This window comes from Poecilia reticulata, linkage group LG12 (assembly GCF_000633615.1).
Source record: "Poecilia reticulata strain Guanapo linkage group LG12, Guppy_female_1.0+MT, whole genome shotgun sequence".
Taxonomy (NCBI): Eukaryota; Metazoa; Chordata; class Actinopteri; order Cyprinodontiformes; family Poeciliidae; genus Poecilia; species Poecilia reticulata.
In genome coordinates, this window is record NC_024342.1 from 4,070,912 (window position 1) to 4,088,396 (window position 17,485).

Below are 17,485 nucleotides of genomic sequence, written 5' to 3' on the forward strand. Positions count from 1 at the left end.
TAATCAGTTTTTAGTAAACTTGAATGAATATGGAGCAAGAAACCCCACCATACAAAGAAATATTTAATTTAATATCATACAATAGCACCCCTCAGTGGATGAGCATTGGTTTAATCCGAGTGCTCTGAGATAATTGGCACGCAAAAACAGTAACGGGTATTTGGTTCCGGAAGTCACTAATTAAAGTAGAAATGTATTTAGAATATATTCCAGTTTAAGCGCATGCTTAAAATAAATATTAGGAAAAACAAACAAAATATATATGTGCACTATAATGTATTATTGGAGCTATAAAAGAAATAGACTGAAAACCCGACCGGAAGTACCGCAACCAAAGAAGGACCAGTCGGAAGCTTCGCAGAAATGGCGGCCACCGAAAACAGTGTGGAGTTGAAGCGAAAAGCTGATGATAGTCAGGAGAAGGAGAGAGGTTCTGATGGGGATGGGGATGGAGAAGATGCAGACTGGGTCGGACCCATGCCAAGCGAAGCCACGAAGGCAAAAAAGAGAAAAGGTGGTGTTTTCAGGAGCGAATTAACAACATTATGGCGGTCATGTCCAACTTCTAATGTCTTCTCTAATGAGCCCTTCTGTTTATTTCTCCTTTGCTGGTTGTTTCTCATTAGTGCTCGAATTTGAACGTGTCTACCTGGACAACCTCCCGTCATCTGCCATGTATGAGCGGAGCTACATGCACAGAGACGTCATCACACACCTGGTCTGTTCAAAGTAAGTGACGAGCAACAAGAAAAGTTCACTCTTGAAGTAGGACTCATCGGACACTTTGAGTAAAGATCGACTGCTTTGATCATGCGTACTTTAAAATTATTTTAAATTCTAATCTTAAGCTGATCAAAGGCAGTCCGAATTTAAGAATTGGCTTTTTGTTGTTTTGGATCTGGGACTTTCTCACGCATAGAGTCTCTTTAAATAGACTGTACTACTGCTAACCATCTTGTTAAATCATGAACTTTGACCTTACCTGAGATAAATCACACCTGCAGTGCTTTAGGTATTGTTCTGGGTTCTTTTGAGACTCGTTGATGGCATTTTGCACACATCGGTGCAAAATGTTCATTTCAAATATGTTCGTCAACAATTGCGTTACTCCAAAACGTTCTTTGCTGTATTGTTATTGCCATATTGTATGGCAGTTATCACCACCATTTCCACACCTTTGTGGGATGAAAAAAAGACCAGATACAGATGGCAACAAGATCAAAATAAATATTGGTTGTTCATATCAACTCAGTTGCATTTATTGGACCAAGACTGGTATGTTAAAAAATGACTGATATCGGCCGATACCAATGTTAGTACCGATATATCGTGCATTCCTACTTTGTTCCTCGTCTGCTCTTGAAAGTCTTCAGATTGGTGCAGAATGTGTTGCTTTTTAAGATAGTTTAGAAATTAAATCACAATTTGAACGCTGCTTTTGGTATTTAATCACATTGTTTTTGACTATAATTAACATTCGTTTGACTTGAAAGACCAAGTCAGAAACCTGCAATGGGATGTTTTTAGCGCAAAGACAAATTGAATCCACAAACTTTTAAATTTGTGAGAGAATAAACACAAAAAAAACATATAAAACAGCCACAGGCTGTGTAAAAATAACCTTTGTGGTCTTATTTATTTGGTAGACGGCTTAAAAAAAATGTATTTGAAAAAGTCAACATGATTAAACATATTGTGACGCTGCCCCCTTTTTCCAGGACAGACTTCATCATCACCGCCAGCCAGGACGGCCATGTGAAATTCTGGAAGAAGAAGGAGGACGAGGGAATTGAGTTTGTGAAACACTTTCGCAGTCATCTCTGTATGAACTGAATTGAAACTGAATCCCGTTCCCCTGCGGCTCCGGCTCCGGTTCTGAACGTTGTCGTTGCTCTGTGTGCAGCTGTGATTGAGAGCATCGCAGTGAGCGCAGAAGGAGCTCTGTTCTGCTCCGTCGGGGACGATCAGGCCATGAAGGTGTTCGATGTGGTCAACTTCGACATGATCAACATGCTGAAGATGGGGTGAGTCCAACACGGCAAAGACACAGAAGATATTGATTTAATTATTTTTATACATTTTTTTTTTACATGTATTTACAGAGTTGGAGTAAAACGTTTTGTTCCTTCATGGTCCAGCCACAAACCTACATTTACTAAGTTGAGATAATGAGTTTATTTTTGTATTATTTCCACTTTACCTTTATACTATTTTATCCGCGAATTATTATGTCTTCATTTCGGTATTGTTACATTTTCTTGAATTATTATGACTTTAATCTCGTGACTTTTTGTCGTACACTAGTCTCGTATCATTACGACTTTTTGTTGTACATTATTGTCATACTGCTACGACTTATTTCTCGTATTACTATGACTTTATTTTTGTATTATGAGTTTTCGTCGTAGGACATTTTTTCTTATGGTATTCTGACTTTTTTCTCGAATTATTCCAACTTTATTCTTGTATTATTTTTGTCATGGTAATATCACCTTTTTCTTGACTTTTGACAACCTTATTTTCATAATCTGACTTTTTATTGTGCAACTTTTTGTCGCACTCGTATTATTATGACATCTCACATCATTCTGACTTTTTTCTCGTATTCTTACGGCTTCGTTCTCATAACCTATACATTTTTTTATTACCTTGGCCTTAGTACTCTGTCGTATAACCAGCAGGAAATAGAGCATAAATGTAAACTGGAAGGTTTGTGGTTGTAACGTTTCAAAATGTGTTCAAAGTTAAAGACATATTGATCCTTTTGGCTTGTTACAATTTTTCCTCTGTGCCTGCAGGTTTCATCCAGGTCAGTGTGAGTGGATCTACAACCCGGGTGACGCCATCTGCACCGTGGCCTGCTCAGAGAAACCTACAGGAAAGATCTTTGTGTACGACGGCAGGGGGAGCAACGAGCCCCTTCACCTCTTCGACAAGCTGCACTCCTCGCCGCTCACCCAGATCCGCCTGAACCCCAAATTCAGAGTCATCGTGTCGGCCGACAAAGCGGGAATGCTGGAATACTGGACGGGCCTCCGCAACGAGTTCAAATTCCCCAAACACGTGGGCTGGGAGTACAAAACGGACACGGACTTGTACGAATTCGCTAAGCACAAAACCTATCCCATCAGCCTGGCCTTCTCCCCCGACGGGAAGAAGATGGCCACCATCGCGTCCGACAGGAAAGTCAGAATTTTCCGCTTCCTGACGGGGAAGCTGATGAGAGTGTTCGACGAATCGTTGACGGTGAGTTGACCGCAAGTTGACCGCAAGTCCTCCGCGCTGACGCCGCGCCCTGCAGTGACGTCACGCTGGTGTTCTGCTCGCCCTCAGATGTTCACAGAGCTGCAGCAGATGCGGCAGCAGCTGCCCGACATGGAGTTCGGCCGGCGGATGGCCGTGGAGAGAGAGCTGGAGAAGGTGGACGCCGTCCGCCTGACCAACATCATCTTCGACGAGACGGGCCACTTCGTCCTCTACGGGACCATGCTGGGCATCAAGGTCATCAACGTGGAAACTAACCGGTGGGTAATGCATTTTGCCGGATGATAAATTGTCTCAGAAATGATTGCAATAAATGATAATGTAGTTATTGAGACCATAATCAAGTAATAATAGCTTAAGTAAACCCATTCAAAGATAAAACAAAACTTTTAATTTTACCACTGGGAATGGAAAACATTTCAAATATTCAAAATAAGCAAAACAACCAAAATAATTCAAATGGATTTTGAAGTCTTGTTAACCAAAATTACATTTCAACAAATAACAATCATCCATTTTAGACAGGGAAAAAGTGGCAGGTAGTGCAGAATAAGTCCTTCATGCTGGGTGTCAAATGTTTGGAGTGTTTCTCAAAATGGCGGCTTTTCAACAGTATTACAGAGGAGGAGCTTTTTGTCCAAATTCAAATGATTGCGCTGATTTTAACGGTCTTTTACTGCTGAGCGGTGAGTTTATGTCAATCTGTGAAACTGCAAACAGAATCACATCTTTTTCAACATATCTACATGTCTCTTCCACAATTAAAACCAGAAGCTTATGTACACTTTTATTTTCACCCAACGTGTCTTGGGTCAATTAGAATTACCAAAATAATTTTGATTTGCCACAATAATGAGAGAGACAATCTGTCAGAGGCTGATCTAAACACAGGAGAAGTTTGGTCTGATTGAACTTCAGAGTGTTGCTGCGTTTCCATTACGAAAGCGCGCAGAACTTTTTCAGTCTTCCGCTAATGTTGAAGAAACACAATATTGGAGTTGCGGCGTTTCCATTAAAGAAGAAACGCAATGAAAATTCACGTGATAAGTCATTCAAAAACATGCTGCGCCACGATCCTCTGACCACTTCCTGTCGTCTCCTTCGTTTTCTTTGTGTCGGTGGCAACGTCCGGTTGTTGACGGTCTGACTCACGGGATGTGAAAAACCAATAAACTCAAACTTCAACTTGATGCCAAAACTTTTTACCAAAATGTTTATTTTTTTAATGTCGTGTTTCCATTAATCGCATTTATTTTCCAAATGTCAAATTGTGGAACTTTATGGCCAATGGAAACGCAGCTATGCTTGTCTCTTTATTTGGTGTGTGTAAACTTCTCATTTTAACAGTTTTTTTTTTTTTAGGGACGGTAAAAAATAAGAACATTATCTAAAGGAAGGGGCAAAAAAAACATGTTTTACATTAAATCCACTAGTTTCCATTAAGACAACTTTGCTTCTCATATGTTTTAGTCACATAATTCAATTATTAAACTATTATTATTTCCTAAAACTCCTTGCCTTGCCGTCCGGCCTCTCGACCCAGATGTGTGCGTATCCTGGGGAAGCAGGAGAACATCCGGGTGGTGCAGCTGTGCCTGTTCCAGGGCGTGGCCAAGGCCATGGAGGTGGCGCCCACCATAGAGATGAAGGCCTCCGACAACCCCGCCCTGCAGAACGTCGAGCCCGACCCCACCATCTTCTGCTCCGCCTTCAAGAAGAACCGCTTCTACATGGTGAGACGGCAGGACGGCTCGTTTCAACGGCCACCTTCTTTTCTCACCTTTTTTTAAATTATTTTTTATCTCTCATTGTGATTTTTGTTGTCAGTTTACAAAAAGAGAACCAGAGGACACGAAGAGCGCCGACTCGGACAGAGACATCTTCAACGAGAAGCCTTCGAAGGAGGAGGTGATGGCCGCCACTCAGGCCGAGGGGCCCAAGAGAGTGTCGGACAGCGCCATCATCCACACCACCATGGGCGACATCCACCTCAAGCTTTTCCCCGTGGAGTAGGTTTAACTTCTGAGCACGAGGCGCTCCAAGCTGCTTCCTACGTTTCAGGATTTAGAAAGTATCTCTGCTTTTTCTTTTGTGTGTGTGTGTGTTTAGGTGTCCCAAAACCGTGGAGAACTTCTGCGTTCACAGCAGGAACGGCTACTACAACGGTCACATTTTTCACAGAGTCATTAAGGTAGATTTTTGTCACCAGCGGCAGAACAAAAGTTGTTTTCTGGGAGAGTGCTGAGTTTTAACAAACTGATTTTGATTGAAAAATCTGAAGAAAAAAAAAAAGAAGAAGAAAAACTGAAGTCGAGCCTCTCGTTTTCCACAGAGCTTCATGATCCAGACCGGAGACCCCACAGGCACAGGCATGGGTGGGGAGAGCATCTGGGGAGGCGAGTTCGAAGACGAGTTCCACTCCACGCTGAGGCACGACCGCCCGTACACGCTCAGTATGGCCAACGCAGGCGCTGGCACCAACGGTTCCCAGTTTTTCGTTACCGTGGTACCCACGGTAAGTCGCGCTCACGGCCGACTCGCCAAGCAGGAATTACTGCCATTTTTAAGCATTTTTCCACTTTTACTAGTTTTTTTTTTTTTGTTACTTGCTGAAGTATTGTCAGGTTTTGAACAAGCAGGCGAATCTCAACTTTGACGTTTGACTACCTGAATGTGGCTCCCATCCAGATTCATGTATCTGTAGATGTTACTTAAATGTTACATGTGGGCGACAACGCATTGAAAATTTAAAAATGGAAAAATATAAAGATATCCACGGCGAGATTTCCCCTAGAAAACTAGCTAAGTGTGGTGCTAGCGGCACCCCATTGCTTTTTTTAAGTTTTTGAAAATTGACAGAAAATTTGAATGATATAATTAAAAATATATTTTTTTTGCACTTCAATTGTCTTGTCACTTTTTAAATACTTTAGTAATCAATCATTCTGTTGATTATTCTGATGATTAATTGTACAAAATTTAAAAAAAGATATTCTATAGATTTTTCATTTACCTTGTATAAGCTACAGTTTAAATTTTTTTTTCCTCGCTGGACTTTCCTGTCGAGCAACAGTTTGAGTCACACGCAGACACCTGTGATTCAGTGTGGCTGAGGCTATCGCTAACTAGCTAATAAGCACTTGTTAGCTACCTGGCTAGGCTTTTGTTTTTTTGCAATCGTCGCCAGTGTGCTGGACGACGATTGTTTCGGCATTCTGTGAACAAATATTAGATCTACAGGGGTTAAGGATGTAGAAAACATGGCACAATATGCAATTTTCTTGTCATTCCTGTCATGATGCAGGTCTTAAATTTCATCCATAGTGGTCTTAAAAAGTCTTAAATTTAATTTGGCGACTCATCCAGAAGCTCTGCTGACTGACTTTAACTCTTCTGGTTTTCTCTTGCTTTTCTGCAGCCGTGGCTCGATAACAAGCACACGGTGTTTGGAAGGTGCATCAAAGGGATGGAGGTGGTGCAGAGGATCTCCAACGCTAAAGTCAACCCCAAGACCGACAAACCCTACGAAGACATCAGCATCATCAACATCACCATCAAATGATTCGCTCTTTCAAATTCCTGTACAGCGATGGCCGTTTTTACAGACTTATTAAAAGAAAACTTTGGATTGTAACCTTTTTTTTTTACCCATCAAGTTCTGGGTTACATAACTGTTGAAAGGAGGAAACTTCAGCCGTACAAATGATGTCAAACATTTTTAATGTGTTTTATAGCATCACATTATTTATAATTTACAAAAGCCGTCATCAAGTCCACTTGTAACAAAGGTTTCACTGCGTCCTGTGCTTCCACGTCTCAGTTCTCACAAACTACATGAAAAGGCTTTTTCACACGTGCATTGTGATTTTTTTTTTCTTTTCCTTTTTATACATAGATACAAATATTAAACATTACATAGCAATGAATAAAAGATCCAACTCAAACCATGGTTCGTCGTTAAGTGTCAGTGTTCGGTTTAACGTCTTAGAATAAAACGGTGCGCCATCTTCTGCGTGCTTCCATATCAACGCGCAAAGTGAGGAGATAGTTTCACAGTTTTTATGTTTTCTCTCTAACAACGAGGCTAACGCTCATCTGGCTCCACATCCGGAAGTCTGTTTCTGCTGTGAGAGAAAATAAAAGCCCAACAGGAAGTCATATTTATGAGATTCGAAGCTCCAACGTCAATTTCAACTTCGGATGCAATTTTTTTTTTTTTTTTACTTAAGTCAACTTTCAAAGTCATGATGAGATTCAAATCAGAATTATGAGATGGAAAGCGACGCTCGCTCTCTTATGTGTCAGAATCGTCACTTTAAAAGTCTGAACTATAATTTTGCATTTCAAGATCACGACTTGGAAAGTGGAAATTACGACTTTGAATCTCAATCATAACTTCCTGTTAGGCTTTTATTTTTCTCCCCCATTCATGGCGGAAATGGATTTCAAAACCGGAAAAAATAACCTGGAAAAAAATAAAATCTGGCATTTCATCTTCTGCTCACAGAAACGACCCCCCTTCTCTACGTCTCTCCCTCTCCTGTCTATAAATAAATTCAGTAAACAGTTACTCTAACAGAAAGCAATCCATTCATCCGGAAACAAGCAGTGCGACCCCTTCAAGTCCAGTCCGGAAAATCACACAGGTTCACACACTTGGAGAAACTGTCTTAAGACGACTCGAAATGAGCCAATTGCACTACAGCAGGCGTTGCTGACATCAGGCGATGAGGCAACGTGAACACCGACTAGACGCCACTGGACTCACTGAAGCGATAACTGGTTACTAGCTCTGTTGCTAACGTCATTTGCAAAGATGTGCTGGATTTACAATACAAGGTCACTGTAGTCGCTTACCTGAACTAGCTAACGGTTAGCGAGTTAAACTTACAGAACTGAAGCTAAAAAAAAATCACAAGGACTGCTCTGAATGGAAAGAATAGAGTCTAGACTGTCGCAGCACAAGGAGCGTTTCAGAGTAAATAGGTTCAAGCCGGCTAGTTACTGAAATAAAGTTGATGACCACGAACGATTGGGGGTTCATTCTGAAAGTTTAGAAGGTGTCCGTGGTTTTAATGAAGCCAGGGGAGACATTTCCATCTTTACTCAAGAGGAAAGATGAAACGAGGGGCCGGGCTTTCAGCCGCGTCCTTGGAGGTTTGGGGGTAAAGTCAGTAAGTGCAGGACGCGTCGGTGGCAGATTAATGATGATGATGTTTAAGCTACATCCAGGACTCCGGCGGCCACCAGCTGCCTGGAGAGCCAGTCCAGCCCCTCGTGGAGGCCCATCCCGCTGCGGGCGTCGCAGCCCTGGATGTGCCAGCTCCTCCCGCAGCACAGCTTGTGCAGGCTCAGCAGCTCCGTCATCTCCTCCACCGACACGGCGCCCGGAACGTCCTGCGAGGCGAGCAGCGCGAAAAGGTGAGGGGCTCGTTTCCGAGCCGGGAGGGGGTAAAATTAAAAGTAATGATAATAAAGACTTTTACGTCGTTACCTGTTTGTTTGCGAAGATGAGCAACAAGGCGTCCCGCAGCTCCTTCTCCGTCAGAAGCTTGGCCAGCTCGCTGTGCGCCTCCATCAGTCGGTCTCGGTGGCAGCTGTCGATCACGTACACCACCGCTGTGAGAACAAACCACGGGTTTCACAAACTCAGATTCAAGGTTTTATAAGAACGCTTTCATAACCATTATGAATACATCTTAAGTCATGTATCACAACAGAAATGTACAAAAGAAAACATTGTATTTCTTGCACAAAATGCACTTACATTGTGGTTTGGCAACAGAAGTAAGCTAGTAGCGAACGTCGTCCAACAAACTAGCCATAAATGTACCTTTATGGTAAATTAGATAAACGATAAGATATCGATAATTTTTACAATATTGATCATTTCTACTGTAATATGATCAATTAGAGGAAAATACAACTGCGTACCAGGACTATTGTAGTTTTAAAAAAATTCTTTTGATTAACAAAAAAGAAAAGTCTGAAAAAGTCATAAATTTGTAAGAAAAACTTAAAAGTTTGCCATTAATTTCACATATTTTCAAGAAAAACATGTAAAGTTCTGGAGCTCCAAAAGTCGAAAATTAGACATGTACGTATGTTTTTAGGTGGAAATTTATTGCACTTTTACTTCTACCTACAATGACCCTATTACGCAGACGTACAAAAATAGCTATCAAGTTCGTTGGCTAGAAATATTAGCAGTTAGCTAGTGGCAGCCTGAACCGCCTGAACAGAATGAAGATGTCTGTGTGTGTTGGTTCGTACACATTTTCTAACTTTTCCCAAGCCTCCAGCGGCGCTCAGACTGGGCAGTGTTTACCATGACAAGTTGAGATGCTAAGAGAAAATCAATTTGTCTGCTTGACTGTTCTTTAGGTTTATTTTCTATTCCCACTTGACAGTAATTTTTTTTACTAGTAAACTTTCTAAATACTCAACCTGAACCTGAACGTACCTTGAGTGTTCAGATAATAGTGTTTCCAGAGAGGTCTCAGTTTATGCTTTCCTCCCACATCCCAGATTGTAAATTTCAAGTTTTTATATTCTACTGTCTCCACGTTGAAACCTGGGAGAAACAGGAAGGAGAAACATTTTTGATTTAGATGTTAACTGTTGGTACTGCAGCCTGGTGTAGCATGTTTTTAAAAAGAGGCACTACCGATGGTTGGGATGGGCTGCATGAACTCATCCTGCTTCAGCTTAAAAAGGATGGTGGTCTTTCCCGCTCCGTCGAGCCCCAGAGTCACGACTCGGATCTCCATCTTTGGACCGATGTGGACTCTGTTGTCCTGGAAGGAGAACACATCCGTCAGTCGTCTGGTGTTTTTTTTTTTTTTAAGTGTCTGTGGGTGGAGACAGTGGGTACCTTAGTGAAGGTGACGGGGATGCCGGCGTCCAGCTGAACGTGATCGGCCAGCTCCGTGAACTGGTGCTGCTGCTTCTGAAGAGTCTCCAGCAGACAGTTGATCTCCTGCTTCGCCAGCACCACTCGGCAGTCGTCCTGCGGCGGAAAATAACGTGATAACTCCAGGACGTCTGTGAATCCGTCTGATTGTTCATTTTGTGTTTGCTTAAAAAGGCTCCTGACCTGCTGGAGGGTTTTCTCGCAGTGCAGGCAGGCGGTGGAGACCTGAGACAGCAGGATGGTCATGTCCTCCTGCTGCTGCCTCAGCCAGATGAGCCTCTCCCGTACATGAGCGTCCACCACGCTCAGGGCCATCTCCTCCTGCCGGCACAACGTCTCATGGAGGTCGGCGAAGTACGCACGGACGCAGGAGCGCGCGCTCTCTGCCGTTCCAGGGACCTCCCAGGGTAAAAAGGAATGTTTTAAAACAAACATTTGCAGGAAAAAGCGTCATCATCCGGGTGGAAGCTAGAAGCCTTACGTGTTCCGTGTGCGCCATGCCGACGCCGTCCTCTACTATCTGCTCCCCGCCCTCGATCTGCTGCACGATGCCCACCAGCTTCCTGGAATACTCGGACACCTCGTCTGTGAACGTTCGGATGCAGTGGGCCATGTCCAGGATGGACGCACGGATCTGGTTGGCTTCCGTTTCCAGAAGCGCGTGCTGCACAGAACGCATTCAGACGGGATATTTCATGGAGCCGTACCTTTTCACGAGTTGACAGACAAGGAGCAGCTGTAAATGTCAATGTTGAAGCTTTGCCACAGATTCTTGTTTGGATTTAGGTCTGGATTTTGTTCTGGATTTTGATTGGTCATGCCAATTGTTTTATTTTAAGCTGTTAAAAAGCAGTGGAGGGCACTGCTAACTAAAGAGTTAGCTGTGCTAACCCTAAAGCACTAGTCGTATATAATATACTTCTATTAACATGGTGTTTGCAGAAGCTAATGCTAAAGAGCTAACTTCTACCATCTTGATATTCTGGCATAGTGTGTTACCCTCAAACCAATCAAATCTGTTATTTTGTTCCCTTTTCTTCTTTTAAATAAAAGTCTTCACCCCCTTCAAAATAAGAGCATGGATATAATTGGCTAATTACTTGATGAAATGCTAACAGTTCATAACCAATACTTCAACATAGATGTTGAACTTTATTCAACTGACCATTTACAAAGCAACCAAGTAAATTATCCCTCTAGAGTTTATCTGGAAAAATTAATTCAGGGAAAGCTAAGTGTGCTAAAAAGCTTAAAGTTAGCAAAACGCTAAACAAAAAAAATTAATTTGCTCCAGTAATAGCGGATTAGCACAAGTGTGGCCACCAGTGAAAGTTTGTCCAACTGTTGTGGAAAAATTTCTAAAAGCATTTTGGCATAATTTTTCTTCACCAGTTGAGTCTTGTGTTAAAACATTTACTGATTTCTTTAAAATACTGATATCTAGTCTGATGTTTTTGTGTAGCTTTTGGAATAACTTTTCTGATAATTCTGTCTGAAATGAAGCCGAGCAAGATAAACGTTTTCAGGAGTTAGCAAAACCGCTAAGCTAAAAATGAGCTCATTAGCACCACGGTTAAAAAGTTTTGAAAAGCATTAAAATTCACGACCCCTGGCCTACCTTGTGTCCTTGGTGCTTGCCGTATTCCTTGCAAACGCAGCACATGAGAGGCCCCGACTGGCAGGCCTCCTCCAGGCAGACGAACTCGATGGCGTGGACTTGGTGCTGCGGACACAGCATCTTCTCGTGGGGCTTGTCGGCCAGCGGCACCCGGCGGTGTTTGGCCAGCGTGCGGGTGGAGTGGGTGAGCTGGGAGCACTCGGCGCACAGGTGCGTGGCGCATACCGTGCAGTACATGGACGCCGTGTGGCTCTCATCCTCGTCGCAACGGATTATACACTGAGGAATTGGGGGAGAAGAGGATTGGAGTTTGTACTGTTTTTAAAAATGCGTAGAGATTTTTCTGTGCCTGTGAATACGGCCGCCTTACTTCTCCCATGCCTTTCAGAGCTTCCTCGGCCATTCCGGACTGGTTGCTTGCTCCATTCTGGAGGCGCTCCAAGAGTTCGAGCAGAGCAAAGTTCTTCTTTAGACCCCAAACTCCAGAGTCCCCTACACAGACAGACAGACTGAGTAAAAGATTTTTACAGCAAACTGGAAGAAATGGAGAGAGGGTACAAACTGTACAATATATTCTGGACAAATAAGCTTCATTTCTGGAAACTAATCTGCAACCCCAACTGCTGTAAAGGCAGCTGGACAAGCCGGGCCACATTAAGTTGCGACTTCAATCACGACTGTACAACCTGAATTTTATTTGTCCCTTTTTAAAGAAAAGAACAATTTACCCACCAATATCATTGTGTAGTGTTCATCTTTTAGGGTCTGGTGCAGATCTGGATGGTAACTAGTTACATTTCCTTAAGTAACTTCTTAGGAGTATTATTACAAAACCGTACTTTTTTTCTTTTACTTGAGTAATTTTATTATGCAGTATTGCTAACAATTCAACATCACAGACCTGCAGTTTTTGTTAAAGTTTGATAAGTTTTATGTTAAAAGAATATGATTTGGAAATATTTTTTTTGCCTGATTTTATTTATATGCATCATTTTCATTTATATTTCAGTCCATGTGGTGATGTGATTTTGTAGTATTAAATAATTGATGTATTGATCAGTTACTCAGTACTCAAGCAGCCTTTTTACAAAAATACTTTCCTACTCTAACTTGAGTTATCTTTTTATGTTTTGTCTTTTTCCTTTCTATCTGTCTTTGTTAGCCTAACAGTCTTTTAAGGTTTTTTCACTGTCTAAAGTTTGGCATTTGATTCCTTTGGTTTTTGACCTTTTGATGCCTTTTAGCATTTCAGTTGGTTTCTTCCCTTGTAAAGCACGCTGTGCACCCTGTGCTGTTGTAAACATGCTGTATGAATGAATTTGACTTGGTCTCGATTTCTTGAATGGCTACTTTTTGCGCCGTTACTTGAGCACAAGTTTTGGGTACTCTGCCCACTTCTGGGCTGGTGAACCCCACTGCATTTTTACTGCATGTAATTCAAAACAAACTAAAACTTTTCACATCAAAATACAAAAACATATTCAGTTTATTTCAATTACTTCGATATAAACAGCCTGTATGGTGTTCGAGTCTGTGGAACCAATTTTCTCTTTTTATTCTAACTTTTAATTAAAACATTTAGAAGAAAACTTTTTTTTAATTTGGCCTCATGAGTGTTGGGTCATTTTCTGTCAACATAATTCTGAARAAAAAAAAAAAGACAACCACCCACCATTGGGTGCCTAGATACACATTTCTAGGCGTTGTTGTTTTCAGTTTCACCTAGCACAAAAATAATTAACGGTATAAATATTCTAATTTCCTGAACATGACTTTGTACTTTGTGTCAGTCGTCATGCATTGGCCCATTAAGATATACTGAAGTTTGTGGTTGCAGCATAACAAAATGCTAGGGGGGGGGGGGGGGGGGGAGAAGTCAAGGAGCTCTGTAGTTGTAGTAAATGAAACTATTTTCCCCTTTAGTCTTGCTATTTTACTTCATCAGTGCTCAGCTGCTCCCGGTCCCTCACCCAGCTCTGTGACCTGTCTGTCGAAGGGGCAGCGGACCGCTCTGCCATGCAGGGGCAACCGGGTGAGACAGTCATGGCACACCGTGTGACCGCAGAGCAGCAGGCGAGGGACTTTGTCTCCTTGGAGGGAGAAGACGTCCTCACACACACCACACTCCAACACCTGCAACAGAGACGAAGCTAAATGAACTGCCCGTCCTCTAAAGCTTTGACAACTGCAAAGAGAGGGTGATTAATTTGACCCGAAGCGGAAGGATGCTTTCAAGGAATGTAGTTAACGAAGTGTCAACCCGAAGGAGAAAGTTGCAATTAACTTGGATCCCTTGTTCTTTTTTCCTGTTAGCTTCATGCAAATGCAAAGCAACACGCAGCTTCTCCATAACATCCCCACAACGTGTGAACTTGTGATTGCTGAGCTTTAGTTTCAAACAGCTGCAGGGCTCCTGAACCAGTGCAAACGCCGACTAGCGATGGCACACAGAGCTCTATTAGCATGCAACAACGCTTCCCAACAATACCTGCCCGCCTTACATTCTACATATATCTTCAAGAATAATCAGAAAGCAATCCTTTCACGATAAATAAATAAATATATATATATATGCATACGCAGTTCCTATAAGAGCTAGATTGTCCTTTAGCATCCGTTGCCAACAACGCCAACGCAGCAACCTTAGCTCCTCATTATACCCGAAGAAACCGAGCACAGCGACCCGAGTCTGACTGTTAATGTCCAGTAACATTATTCCAACCTTGACGGTGCTTCCATTCGCTCCCCTCCCGTGCCGGAGACAGGGCTCCATCGTCGCTACAGTGCCCTGCTTGTTTATCCCTGCTGCAGCGGAGGCCATTCTCAGACGACAGCGGAGAGGACAACCCACCCCTCCACCCCCCCGAGCACTTCCGCTTTCGTTTGCTAGGACCAGCTAGCATCCTCAAACTTATGTAAACTTTAGAATTTGAAAATTTCCACACTTTATCAGGTCGACGCCATAAAAGCCAACGTATTTTAGTGGGTCTTTATGTGATAGACAGACACAAAGTAGCGCATAATTGTGAAATGTAAAAAGCATGAAACGGTGTGATAAACAAAGCAATTATAAACGCTTATTTATCTTTTTTATTTAACGTGCTGCCAGGCGACATTGTAGCTTACATATTATTGTTCAAGGCAGGTACGCTAACTATAAAAAAAATAGACGCTAAAGCTAAGTTTACATAAACTAACGAGCTCTAACAATGTCTAAGCACTTCTGACTACATATCCCACCATCCCGCGCGGCGTTATTTTTGCATCACTGACGCATTTTGGACGCGTCTTGTTTTATCAAATAATTCTATACGCCGTTACAAGCGGTAAACTACTCTTTTCATGACGACAATAATCCTACCGAAGCATTGTGAGTTGGTATGTTTGTTAATTTAACGTGTTGTTGTACTGTATGTGTTAAAATCTAAAAAAAAAAAAAAAAAAAAAAAAAAAAACGGAAGACGAATGTGCCATGGTTTTATATTCGGCGGGAGCAACACTGATTCAGTTATTGTTATCGCCAATAATTCAGGTTTCCACCAGTGATGTCTCAGCAGGCCCAGCAGACGGGGGCCACGGCCCCTGACTCTCCCGTGATGGTCGTCACAAGTAACGCGCAGAAATATGCCATAAAGAAGAAGAAGGTCCTCAGTGCTGAAGAGAGCGAACTCTTTGAATTGACCCAAGCTGCAGGGATCACAGTGGATCAGGAAGTCTTCAAGTGAGTGTCCCAAATCGGCAGAAATGTGAAATCTTTTAGTTTTGCCTGGTGGAGAAGTGAACTGATTTGTCCTTGCCTGACCAGGATTATCGTGGACCTGCTGAAGATGAACGTGGCCCCTCAAGCAGTTTTCCAGACGCTGAAGGCGATGTGTGCGGGCCTGAGAGTCACTGAAAGCTCCACGGAGTCCTCGCACACAGCGAGCACGACTGCAGCACCTGCAGAAGTCAAAGGTCAGTGTGCTTGTTAAAGTTAGGACGAAACTAAAATACCTTGAAGGACCTGTTTAGATAAACATTAGTAGGAGTATTGATAGTCACAACTAGTCCACCTTACAACCGCCTTGTCTTTAAATGTCTTAAGAAGTTTGCTTTTATCATTTTCCAAGTTCAGATAAATATGGAGAACAGTTTTTTTGTAAACACAGATTTATTTGATAACTCTGCACCAGGACAACAGACTCAGACACACCAATATCTTCGCAAGCCTGGTCAAACATGTAAAAACAACACAACTTTCATTTGTTCATTCAGTGCAATTAGACGTCCCTCTGAGCACAGAGCGTAGAATTAAACTGAATAGATCTGACCTTATGGATCGAGACCAACACAGATATTAACATCGGATCAGTGCATCTCAACAAAGAGAGCCTAAAAATAATTGGTATTTCTTTTGTTTACTGCTTCATGCCTCAGCAGTGCCTTGGTAACGTGATAATGCCTGGAAAATATAAATGCTGTTATTATTATTATTACTACTAGCTTCCTCCCACAATTTTTTCTTTGCTCCTCACTTCCTGTTTCACATATGTAAAATGCACATGTTCCTTAAGTTATTGTTCAGTTCAAACTCACACCGATTCCTCCCTGTTTACATCACCAGTAAGGGGTTTTCAGTCCTCACTGGTGAAATGAAGACCAAGCACAGCCTCTGTGTTTGCCACTGTTTCTTCAGATTTCATTTCTGTTCCGCACAAATTGTTTCTTTTCTTTCTGTGCCCCCTGCTTCCCGAAGAGGAAGAATCTCTGGTCTCTGGGAAAAGCCCCAAGCCCGCCGCAGCCCACCATTCAGCATCAGCCCCCAGATCCGCAAGGGTCAACACTAAGATTGTGGTCTACGGCCCCCAAGATGCTAGCTCAGCTCACTCTCAAGGTCCCCTTTCCTTCACCTCCATCTGGGTTTTTTCCTCAGAAACAGCAGTTCTCATAATTTTTACAATACAAACCCAGAGACTTCCTCATCCCATTGATTGTTTTGAATGGAAACAGATTTTTTTTTGTGCGTGTGTGTGCGTGTGTGTGCGCGCAAGCATATAAAAACTAGAACGTCCGTGAGTGTTTTCACTTTCACCATGCATTTCTTTTATTTTGAATAAGAACATTAGCATAACATAAAAACATGTTATGCTAACATTTGCATGTAAGCATAAAAATTATATGCCAACTTAACATTTAAAAATATTATGCTAACTTTTCTTATGCTAAAACATTTAGTAAACATTTTTATGCTAACAAATAGTTTATGTTGGCATAAAAAGTTGAAGAAAAAGGTAGTGAGGGGAGAAACTGTTTTCATTTCTGACCTTTAGTCAGATTAAGCATAGGCAGTTAGAAATTATACATCTGGAAAATAATAAATTATTTTTGGATTCATTTAGCATTAATCAAAATTTGGCAACATGTTCCTCATCTTACTCTGTCATTCCCTTCCCTGACCCCATAAGTGCCGTTCTGCTTGGAACCAGAGATCAAAAAATCATTTTTATTTTATCTTAACCTCTAATTTGTTTGATTGGTTATGTTTTTGTTTCAATCAGTGCGCAATAAACCCGGAGCAAGCCAGAGTGAGAAGAGTCGAGAGCCCTCCAGCCAGAAGGTGCAGCGGCAGCCAAGCGCCACCAGAGGGCAGAAGACCAAGAGTTCAGGCAGCAGTAGCTCTTCGTCACAAATAAACTCGTCATGAAAGCCTC

General features: G+C 42.2%; 3 protein-coding genes across 5 annotated transcripts; 2 read left to right on the forward strand and 1 right to left on the reverse strand.

Moving 5' to 3' along the window:
• The first annotated feature begins 317 nt into the window (after positions 1–317).
• ppwd1 (peptidylprolyl isomerase domain and WD repeat containing 1) lies at positions 318–7,213 on the forward strand. Its single transcript, XM_008423382.2, has 11 exons — positions 318–514; positions 627–729; positions 1,719–1,822; positions 1,904–2,024; positions 2,799–3,246; positions 3,334–3,524; positions 4,808–4,997; positions 5,092–5,273; positions 5,374–5,455; positions 5,597–5,779; positions 6,683–7,213. Exons 1-11 carry the CDS (start codon positions 364–366, stop codon positions 6,824–6,826), a joined length of 1,899 nt encoding a protein of 632 aa, XP_008421604.2. The 5' UTR covers positions 318–363; the 3' UTR covers positions 6,827–7,213.
• On the reverse strand, positions 6,968–14,672 carry trim23 (tripartite motif containing 23). Its single transcript, XM_008423383.2, has 11 exons — positions 14,518–14,672; positions 13,766–13,928; positions 12,166–12,287; positions 11,796–12,074; positions 10,659–10,841; positions 10,361–10,576; positions 10,139–10,273; positions 9,932–10,061; positions 9,728–9,838; positions 8,759–8,883; positions 6,968–8,661 (listed from the first exon to the last, which is right to left on the reverse strand). Exons 1-11 carry the CDS (start codon positions 14,614–14,616, stop codon positions 8,482–8,484), a joined length of 1,743 nt encoding a protein of 580 aa, XP_008421605.1. The 5' UTR covers positions 14,617–14,672; the 3' UTR covers positions 6,968–8,481.
• Positions 14,673–15,039: 367 nt separating this feature from the next.
• Positions 15,040–17,485, forward strand: mzt2b (mitotic spindle organizing protein 2B). 3 transcript variants are annotated; one of them, XM_008423385.2, is made up of 5 exons: positions 15,040–15,173; positions 15,328–15,516; positions 15,601–15,749; positions 16,531–16,668; positions 17,333–17,485. In XM_008423385.2, exons 2-5 carry the CDS (start codon positions 15,341–15,343, stop codon positions 17,476–17,478), a joined length of 609 nt encoding a protein of 202 aa, XP_008421607.1. In that variant the 5' UTR covers positions 15,040–15,173; positions 15,328–15,340; the 3' UTR covers positions 17,479–17,485. The 3 variants fall into 3 exon arrangements, with proteins under 3 accessions (XP_008421607.1, XP_008421608.1, XP_008421609.1); XM_008423386.2 differs by having other exon boundaries at positions 15,040–15,165; XM_008423387.2 differs by lacking the exon at positions 16,531–16,668 and having other exon boundaries at positions 15,048–15,173.